Here is an 11,196-nt window from a genome sequence, read left to right as displayed (position 1 = left end):
TTTATGTGTATGAATTTGAAACCAGCGCTTGCTGACCAGTTTTCATTCCAAAGGTACGTTTAGGGTAGGTGGATGTGTGAGCAAGCATTACTTAGACGCATGTGTCTGTTTTTATTTCGCTAGAACAATACAAGAAAACATCTGAAAAAAGGGGGAAGGGTTGGGTGTCAGAGAAAAAAAGTTGTTCTGGAGAAAGACCAAAATAAATGAAATAAGTAAAAAAAAGAAATATGGTGGGAAAGAATGGAAAAAGACCAAAAGACCAGGTCTGCATAACAGTCAGACGAAAGACACAAAACAAAACTGCTTAACGCGCAGTAAAGTTAATTTGTGTGTTCGGGGAAAAACCAAGGCAAAGGGGACAACATGCGGTAATTGGCTCTGCTGTAGATGTGCAGAACACCTCTTGTCCAATTCCAGACACATTTACAATGTAAAATTCTTGCACTTTCCTACACAAACGTGTTTTGTTTTAAATTGGCTGGCTTTGCGTCCCGTCTGATTTCGACAAGGACAACAGCTTCTGTTGATCCCTTCTAGGTTCCAGGAAAGCTCGCAGACCCTGCCTCCAAGAGATTTCTCTGGCACTTGAAAGCGCCAGCATCGTCGGTTATTGGATTTGACCAAAGTTACCCAACTCTGCTCGCAGGGGAGATAATGTCAAGTTAGACCACGGCGTGTCGTCTGCTTTTCTTCAATTTCGCTTTCCCGTCGCCATCTTTGCCCGCTGTGGAGTGCGAATCCCAACTTTTCCCCATTTCTAAATTTCAATTTACTCGGTTGCCAGGGGCAGGAGGGTAAGGAAGGCTGAAATTAAGTCAAAAGCGGTAGAAGGAAAAAGCCTGGCTTCTTCGGGAGTGGCTTTTCTTGTGCAACAGTTGGTTGTGCCAATGGAATTTGCAGACACCTCTAAAAGAGAAGAGCGGGGAAAGTGTACGGCCTTGAAGAGAGAGGGATTGCAGCTGAATAAATCGTTCGTCTCAAGTTACATTTTAACGGAACGGGACTGAAAGCTTGAGTAAACCTGAAGCTTCGAGTCAGCTGGGGTAAGGGGGCTGAGGGATGTGGGGAGGTGGTTATCTCTCATTCTCTCTCTCTCTTTCTCTCTCTCTCTCTCTCTCTCTCTCTCTCTCTCTCTCTCTCTCTCTCTCTCTCTCTCTCTCTCTCTCTCTCTCTCTCTCTCTCTCTCTCTCTCTCAGATCAGTTGATGTGTCCCCTTTGTAAAGTAAAGCAAGAAGATGAAGTCCATTTTGTTTTGTGTTGTCCATACTTAAACAGATTAAGAGAAAAATGTATCTCATTTGAATATTATAAAAACCCAAGCACTTTTAGACTCAGCTTGCTCCTGGCTTCACCTCAAGAAACTGTTGTTAGAAATGTATCCCTGTATTTGTATAAAGCCTTTAAATTAAGAGATGTTGTAACCTCTTAGTTAAATACCGTGTAATGTATGCTTTAATCTGTAGTGTTGTGCGATTATTATGTTGTACCTTTTTTGCATCTGATGAGTTAAATTATTTGCAACGTTAACACTCCTTCATAAGGGGCTATGGCCTATTGAATAAATTATCTGCGTCTGCGTCTCTCTCTCTCTCTCTCATTCTCTCTCTCTCTCACTCTCTCTCTCACTCTCTCTCTCTCTCTCACTTCTCTCTCTCTCTCTCATTCTCTCGCTCTCACTCTCTCTCTCTCTCTCTCTTTCTCTCTCATTCTCTCTCTCTCACTCTCTCTCTCTCTCTCTTTCTCTCTCATTCTCTCTCTCTGTTACTCTCTCTCTCTCTCTCTATCATGCACTCTCTCTCTTTCACTCTCTCTCTTTCACTCTCTCTCTCTCTCACTCTCTCTCTCTCACTCTCTCTCTCTCAGTCTCTTTCTCTCCCTCTCTCTCTCTCACTCTCTCTCTCTCACTCTCTCTCTCTCTCTCTCTCTCTCTCTCTCTCTCTCTCTCTCACTCTCTCTCACCCAAATCTATTAATAACGTAATAAACGTTGCATAATGATTATAAAGAAAGACAGTAAAGGAAGGAGGGGGGGGGGGGGGGGAAGAAGATTAATAAAAAAAAGAGGGATGGGTAGGAGACAGAAGTTAAAGGCTGACATGGTAACTTACCTGTGTTTAAAGGCTGACATAGTCCTATTTAATTAGTTTAATTACTTCCAGGGCTTTTCCCATCGTTGCGGGGATGCATAAATTAAGCTTCCTGCAAAGTTTTGGTTTGAAGTCCTTACCAATTACGATAAATAATTAATTCTTTATTGCATTGTTTAGCAACAATTCTCCAGGACTTGGGCTATTTTTCGACCGTTGACGTCACTTCGTGACGTTTCGTAAACCAAAGATGGCGTTTGAGACTGTTCTGTTTACATTCGACACTATCAACACCACTTTGCAATACTGAAATAATTTTGTCTGTGTTCGAAAGCTACAGCCAATCGTTATTATATCCCCTTAGGTACAGTTTTATAACATTATTGGCACATGTAAACAATATGAATTAATTAATGAACGCTACGAATATGGCAGCCTTTAAAGTTGTTGTCCGGCTTGTAGAGCATTTATTCTGGTTTGCCCAACGCGGCCTGAACGTTCAATGAACGAGTGTACGGTGGAAAAAATGTTCCTGTTCAAATCTAAAGAATACTGTCTGTCTCCTGCTAACAACTATGGCTATTGCTATACAAGCATCAAGAACATTGTTAAATAATACTTTCTGTGAAAGAGTTGCTGCCTTGGAACAGAAACCACCGACTCTAGCCCTGGAAGTTAGAAAATCAACAGGCATTTAGGTAATGGCATCTCTGATGTACATGCTTAAAATCCAGGGCCGAAACGGTGGTACTCTACCCCACGCCGAACAACGGGAAAAGTGGCTGCACAAAGGACAGGGGCTAGCTCTCACATAGCCTCTGGGGAAACAGAGCATGACTTTATACAGAACACAAGTAAGAAGGAAAGTTTGCATTGACTGCTTGGAGAGGAGGAAAGAATAAAGAATAAATGTGTTTTCAAGACAAAGTAAAGTAAATGGATACGATGGTGATAGAATTATCAGGTAAGTGAATAGGTCACACGGATGGCTGTGAAGACATTCTACGTCAAATACACAATATTGCATGTGTTATACAGCAGGGTGAAATATGAGTAGCATTTGAATTGGGCACAGCTAAAAAACATTTGAGTATTAAAGTATGAACACAAGAGTTAGACGATGTGGTGTAAGTTTAGTTGTAGCCTGTACGATCATGAAAAATGAGAAAGTAAAACGAAGTGAGCATGACAAGGGTGAAGACATATGAACAAAAGTATAAGCATTCACTATAAGACTATACATACTTGTATTACAACGATGTTGACAAAGCTTTGGATACATTACATGTTAACAGTGAATTGACACGGCAAAGTCGAATCTGAGTATTGAAAGCAATGAAAAGATTCGCACACAGACATGCGTCGAAACACGACACATACCCCCAGTCGTTCACATGCACCCCCACACACATTCACTCGCACACACACACACGCACACACACACACACACACACACACACACACACACACTCACTCGCACACACACACACACACACACACACACACACACACACACACACACACACACACACAGACGCACACATAACACTACCCCCACCCACCCATCCACGCACACACGCACACAAACACGCGCGTGCGCGCACACACACACACTCCACACTCACAAACACACACGAACGTTGGGGGCATGTCATTAAGACATGTTCTGGAATCTGGTCTTCCAGACCACAGGGACAGGTTGGTGATGGGGTCAGCTTCCGCTTCCTGAACATGTGGGCGTTGAGGCGACAGTGACCAGTTCGTAGTCGCATGATCACTACTTGCTGCCATCGTTCTAGGAGATGATATGCGTCTCTCGTGGATTGTGGTCGCATTGCTGCCTTCACGAGGGTTTTCTTTTCAGCGAAGCTGTCCGGGTTGTCTGGTTGTTCCTCCCTGGCTCCGAGTTTGGCGAGCTCATCAGCTGTTTCATTGTCTGGAATTCCGCAGTGTGCTGGAACCCATTGCAGGACTACTCGTCGAGTCTTGGCAAGCTCCTGGAGTTTCTCCATCAGACGAGGAAGGTTGTTTCCTGCAAGGGCTTCCAAGGCAGACAGTGCATCAGAGAGGAAAACAACTTGGGGGCATTCGCTTTCCGAGTCATGAATCATGGAGGCTGCTTGCATGATGGCCTGAACTTCTGCTGCATAGTTTGAGCAGTACTTTCCTGTTGGTATCCCTGCTGTGGAAGTGTGCCCCTCAGGAGATCTGACAAGTACACCTGCTCCTCCATTGGCCACGGCGTTTGTTGAGGAACCGTCTGTATACGCGTGAATCCAGGCGTCTTCAGGGTACCGTTCAGCAATCATGGCGAGTGTTAGGGTGCGCCTGGCAGTGTCGTTCTGGGAATCTCCTGAGGTAACGTAGGGGACTGTGGCGGAGATGTGAAGATTCTTGTAGTCTTCATTCCATGGCTGCGGCAGATCTGAGAAACTGATTGGTAGTGCTGATGGAGGTACAGAGGCTTGGTGCTCTCTGGCAAGTCTCTTGCTTTCATGTAAGAAGCTGCTGCGCTTGAGGCGGTTCTTTGTCAGGTTATCCATCCTCTTCTTCATCGGATGCGCAGGCAGGCACTTGAATTTCTCTGTCTGAACCATGACCTTGGCGTCTCTCCTCTGACTGAGGGGTTGAATGGTTTCAACTCGTCTTCGACTCGTCGGCATTATACTTGTCTCGTCTTTTCGGACCCTATTGCTACGCTGAAAACACAATAGATATTAATACTGGTGTCAGTTCAGTTCCTTGGCACAGTGGCACGTACTAGTGCGTGGTCAGAGTGGAGAATGCACGCTCTATACACTGACCCGTGCAGGTGAGGGGAGTGGGGGAGGGGTTACAGGTATGATTCATAGGCACATGCACGTTGACTATGAGAAACTAGATGAATACCAGCTTCGCCGGGTACGGCTTCGCCGGGAAGAAGTACGGCTTCGCCGGCGCACCGTACGAAGGAAGGGAGATAAACGCGCAAAACACTGGAGAAGATAAGGAAGAGTTACTGGGAATGGATGTACAGAAAAACCAAAATCGGTTCAGCGCTGCGCGCTGAGAGCACGCACGTGTTCGAAATTTTCCACGATTGTATCCGGGGTCTACCTGAATATGCCCACCACATTTAAAGCAGATCCATCGAGAACTTTGGCCGTGAATCGTGAACACACAGACAGACAGACAGGCAGACACAATCATTCAATCAATCAATGAGGCTTATATCGCGCATATTCCGTGGGTACAGTTCTAGGCGCTCTGCAGTGATGCCGTGTGAGATGAAATGTTATACGGCCAGTAGATTGCAGCCATGTCGGCGCATATTTACCTTTCACGGCCTTATTCCAAGTCACACGGGTATGGTAGACAATTATTAACTGTGCCTAAGCAATTTTGCCAGGAAAGACCCTTTTGTCAATCGTGGGATCTTTAACGTGCACAGCCAATGTAGTATACACGGGGGGTGGTTCGGACACCGAAGAGAGTCTGCACACAAAGTTGACTCTGTGAAATAAATTTCCGCCGAACCTGGGATCGAACTCGCGCTGACAGCGGCCAACTGAATACAAGCCGTATATAGATATAGATGGTCTGACTGTGACAAGATGTTCACTTCAAAACATATGCAACGTAAAGTTCAGTATTTGTCTCTTTATGTGTTGTATTCTTCATTTTCCTGCACACACACACACACACACACACACACACACACACACACACACACACACACACACACACACATACACACACACACACACACACACACACTTACACACACACACACACACTTAAATGAATTGTGACGTGACCGTACAGTCAGTGAAGGAGAGAACTAGGTGACCAGGGCTGGCACTACACCAAGGCTTCCAGTTCGCGCATGGTTGTGATGCGGTATACTGTGTTGTGTTTATTCACAAAGACGACTCCGTCTCTGCACCAAGTGTCGTCTAGCGACTTGCTCACTTTCAACTGGCGAGCTTTACTGGCCACGGCGGCGCGCGTCTTGGTAAGATCATCATTGATGAAGATCTTTGGCGCGCCTCGGGCCCCCCTGACGTCGCGGGAAGGGAGCGCGGGCCAGCTGACGTCTGGGAAGAGCTTGCTGGAGTCCGCGTCACGCAGGTTCCTCCGGGCCTTCATCAGGGTCACCTTGCTGCGGTAAGACGTCAGCTTCACGATGATGGGGCGCTGGGAGGGCTGGCCAGGGGCAGGTTTCCTCCCGACGCGGTGACTCCGGTCGATGTCCACGTCCTTCAGGTCGACGCCAATGCTCTTCGCCACAATATTGACGATGTTGTCTGTATTCTCGGACTCGAGCTCAGGGTTTGGACTGATCCTAATGCAGTTTCGTCGGCTATACTGCTCGAGGTCGTCGAACTGCTCCCTCAGCTGAAGGATCTCCTTGTCCTTGGCCGCTAATATGACCCGGAGATCGGCTATCTCCTCCTGACATCCACCGCCATGGCCTTGGATAAGAGTTCTATCAGTTCCGGATCAATAAGTGCGTTCTTGAGCTGTTCTTTTAGGTTGGACATCTCTGGTTATTGTATGGGGGCGTCCAATGCAGTGCTGTTCAAGTACGTAGGGTTCATGATTGTGGTTTCTGGGTCTGAATCAGACATGAAGCTATCACAAGGTCGCTTTGCCTCGCCGTCGTCAGATAGAGGAAATACAGCTGGTCGTTTGACTGTCTCACGGTCGCGGTCCGGTGTCGACATAGGGAAGGATAGGTAAGGATCGTACAGATATTCAGGTATTGTTTTCAAAAGAAAATGTTACAGCAGACGCCACTGTGACACTGCAAGAGTGTTGCAAGGGTTTTGTCTACAGCTGGCGACTGAAAACCGTGGCTCCGTGACACGTACGAGCGTGAATGTTGTTTAGCAATGGGTCACTAGGTCAGTAGGCCACACTGTTGTCAATGAAAGGCGGGAAGCGTGCAATGATCTTTTACATTGCACGAGCAATATCTAATCTACACATGACAGTTCATTCTTGACCCGAATCAGTAACACTTCAATTCGATTTTAACAAAGAGCCCTCACTTGCATAACGTCAAAAATCACTGAGAATTGACCACATGTGTAGAACGTTTAGATGTGCTCAATATCAGAGTCCATACTGCTTCCTTTGCACTGTAGTTTAACGAAAATCCTCACAGTCGTCGAGCTCCGTTCAACCAACCGCCATTGCGACCTTCACTTCATTTCTCTCTCTCACTCTCTTCCCCTCTCTCACTCTCTCTCTCTCGCTCTCTCTCATTCTCGCTCTCTCTCTCTCTCTCTCTCTCTCTCTCTCTCTCTCTCTCTCTCTCTCTCTCCCTCTCTCTCTCTCTCTCTCTCTTGTCTCTTTTTCTTTAAGTTCCATAGTCTCCGTCTTTTTCTTGTTCGTGTTTCCAAGGTGTCCCAGATTCGTCTAGCACTCCAGTCCTTTCTCTCTCCGTCCTCTCCTTCCAACTAATGTCATTATCTCTGTCCTCTTCATCAGACTTGTGCTTTTCTCTGGTCCAGCTTTTGTCGTTGGAGACAGTACAGTAAATTGACGGAAGCCTTTATTTTTTAGAGGGCACACTTCATCAGCAAGCCGGCGCGGCACGACATCTTAAGCAGTCAAGTTAATCCAGAGACTGGCTTTGGGCCCGTCACCCCGACATGACCAATAAGGGGGTGCAGACAAAAACAACCCTTCATCGTGAACGTGGAGCGATTGGCGGGTGCTGCGGTAGACTGTTGATCGCCTTAAAGGCACAATTCTTCCGGTGTTAAACGATTGGACTCACTGCCTGAGATGGGGCCTGGGTTGCACCTGAAATAAGACATTTTCTCCACTTGAAGAAAAATCAACAGCGTGTGTGCTTTCTGAGCAGAGTTGATTTTGTTGTAATGAAATCAATTCTTAACACATACTTGTTACAATGTGTGAAATCAATGGTTAACACATACTTGTTACAATGTGTGAAATCAATGGTTAACAAATACTTGTTACAATGTGTGAAATCAATGGTTAACAAATACTTGTTGCAATATGTGAAATCAATGGTTAACAAATACTTGTTGCAATATGTGAAATCAATGGTTAACAAATACTTGTTACAATGTGTGAAATCAACGGTTAACAAATACTTGTTGCAATATGTGAAATCAATGGTTAACAAATACTTGTTGCAATATGTGAAATCAATGGTTAACACATACTTGTTACAATGTGTGAAATCAATGGTTAACAAATACTTGTTGCAATATGTGAAATCAATGGTTAACAAATACTTGTTGCAATATGTGAAATCAATGGTTAACAAATACTTGTTGCAATATGTGAAATCAATGGTTAACAAATACTTGTTGCAATATGTGAAATCAATGGTTAACAAATACTTGTTGCAATATGTGAAATCAATGGTTAACAAATACTTGTTACAATGTGTGAAATCAATGGTTAACAAATACGTGTTGCAATATGTGAAATCAATGGTTAACAAATACTTGTTGCAATATGTGAAATCAATGGTTAACAAATACTTGTTGCAATATGTGAAATCAATGGTTAACAAATACTTGTTGCAATATGTGAAATCAATGGTTAACAAATACTTGTTGCAATATGTGAAATCAATGGTTAACAAATACTTGTTGCAATAATATGTGAAATCAATGGTTAACAAATACTTGTTGCAATATGGGAAATCAATGGTTAACAAATACTGTTCAACAATTACTTCTTGCAATATGTAAATTGAATTGTTAACAAATACTTGTTGCAATTATGTCAAACTAATTCATTCATCTGTCAAAAATCCCATTCTGCGCAGGGAATAATCAGAATGTTGAAATATGGTAGGACTCCAAAATGTAGGAACGTTCTTATTCCATACAAGATACAAGATACAAGAAGTTTTATTGTCCTCATCAATACAAGGAAATTTGGCATGTGTGTGGCAAGACATGATACACTGATACATAGACATTTACAAAACACAACTGAAGTTCAATATCAGCACACCCTTACGCAACATACCCACTACTTCATACACACAGGCTACATGTGCCCCTCGGACGTACGCAACCCACAATTCACCCAGTCATACAGCTCCACATGCACTTACTCATTCATGCAGCACTCTAGCACCCGGCCATGTACAACTCACACACTGGAACCCTCATACGGCTACATATTGCATTATAACACCCGCACAAACATTACAACCTCAAACATCGTACTAGATCTACAACTAACAAGCATACCTCCACTATCATGCACCGAATACATCATCATACATTACATCATAACATATTGCATTATAACACACGCACAAACATTACAACATCAGACATCGCACTATATCTACAACTAACAAACAATCATACACTATCAAACACCAAGTACATCATCGTTCATTAAATTAAATTTAATGGTCAGTTCTGAGATGGCGAGTCGAAAGTATAACACGGAAAGGACTGTATCTTAAGGTGATGAGATTTTCTCTTTTCTCCACGCCCTGATTGGTCATGTTGGGATGTGGAAACCTAAGCCAGCTTCTGGATTATCAGGGCGTTGAGAAAAGAGCAAGACTCATCTCCAAAAGGTGCACAGAGAGAGAGAGAGAGAGAGAAAGAGAGAGAGAAAGAGAGAGAGAAAGAGAGAGAGGGAAAGAGAGAGAGAAAGAGAGAGAGGGAAAGAGAGAGAGAGCGAGAGAGAGAGAGAGAGAGAGAGAGAGAGAGAGAGAGAGAGAGAGAGAGAGAGAGAGAGAGAGAACAAGAGAAGGAAAGAGAAAGAGAGTACCCTTTTCATAAGAAGGACTGTGCCTTTATTGCAGAGGGGTGGCAGGGCACTGGCAGCAGACTGTTGATCGCATTAAGAGGTGGGCCCACCAGGGGCCCGTGAGGGGCTTGTGGAGGGCCCAGTGTGTGCGCAGGAAAATAGGACTGGGCCTACGTCCAGCACAGCACAGTACAACCACCGAGGACAACCCCTTGCAACGCTAGAATGCCGCGTTTATGCAGAGGACGGATTGAATTAGAGCCCGCATCTTCAGTCCAACAACTCGATTAAGCGCCGCTAGATGCAGTCACTTTTCCTTGCCATCGAAATTCAATCAAAAATTCTTTGGACTTGTGCGAAGAGAACTGGGGTGGGGGGAGGGGGATTTTCCGATCCTGGAGGCGAGCGATAACGGGGGTGGAAGGGAGGCATCAAAGAGTGTCGAAGGGCTGTCGTCGTGGTCGCGACGGTGGCCGCGTGTTGGGAAAGTAAATAACGGTGAGAGCGTTTAACTGTAACACGCCACGCCAAGGCAGAGAGAGGGGGACCTCAGCTGACTCCATCAGCTAGCAGAGACCTCTAGCGGCGGCCAGGGATCGATAGCAAATCATTACAGTTGCTCCGACCCGAGGGGGGACAATCAACATAAGCAGACGACACTGACACACTTGATTAGTACCTGCAAACGCCGCTGGCCTCCCTTGGATTGTGTCCAATCTGCATAGAGATGATAATTTTTATTGAATTCCGGACCTCAATTCTCTCCCCTCTCGCTTGTCGCCCTTGATGTACAGCAAGTTCAGACGCAGTACTGGGCACTGTCGCACATTCGTGGTTGACAAAGCAGGTGGATTTTGCGGCAAATTCCGACAGCAAAACTCACACACACACACACAAACACAAACACACGGCGCGAACCTTAACACGACAATAGCTCTAAGTTCAGACGCCGCAGTGCTCTCCTCGTGTCGCATTAGTCGCATTAATGCGACTGACAAAGCAGGTAAATTGTGCAAGAACCGTGCAACAAAATAAACATTATTTTGTGTGCATTTCTAATTCGTGGCAACTCAGACTTAAGACGATGATGTTATTTTGCCATTTCAAGCCTTTGCCTCGTCTCCAATCTTAGATAGCAGCATTTTTAGATGGATCCCTGTTTGTGGCCTGCTTTAAAAGTAGCAACACTGTGTTGACTTCTTCAAATCTCAAAAAGGTCAACTGACTTATCCGACGTGTTTGAGTGAAAAGGAAGTTTTATGCCCAGATTCGAGCAAAGCCTCGCAAAATGTCTCGTCTTTTGACACGAGCCTCGTTTTCAACCCGTAATGCAGCCATTACTTGTCACTCCCCCTGTTTTG

At 44.9% G+C, this 11,196-nt stretch overlaps 1 protein-coding gene across 1 annotated transcript; it reads right to left on the bottom strand.

Moving 5' to 3' along the window:
* Nucleotides 1-2,889: 2,889 nt before the first annotated feature.
* LOC138965671 (uncharacterized) lies at nucleotides 2,890-4,752 on the bottom strand. The gene is made up of 2 exons (XM_070337846.1): nucleotides 3,751-4,752; nucleotides 2,890-2,907 (listed from the first exon to the last, which is right to left on the bottom strand). The coding sequence occupies exons 1-2, from the start codon at nucleotides 4,750-4,752 to the stop codon at nucleotides 2,890-2,892; spliced, it is 1,020 nt and encodes a 339-aa protein (XP_070193947.1).
* Between the last annotated feature and the right edge of the window lie 6,444 nt (nucleotides 4,753-11,196).

Source organism: Littorina saxatilis, linkage group LG4, assembly GCF_037325665.1.
Source record: "Littorina saxatilis isolate snail1 linkage group LG4, US_GU_Lsax_2.0, whole genome shotgun sequence".
Lineage (NCBI taxonomy): Eukaryota > Metazoa > Mollusca > Gastropoda > Littorinimorpha > Littorinidae > Littorina > Littorina saxatilis.
Note: the sequence above shows the minus strand (reverse complement) of the source record. Positions and strands in the feature narration are given on the sequence as shown.

Coding starts and splice junctions, on each gene's coding strand:
- LOC138965671 (XM_070337846.1), bottom strand. CDS start 4,752: ATGCCGACGAGTCGAAGACGAGTTGAAACCATTCAACCCCTCAGTCAG.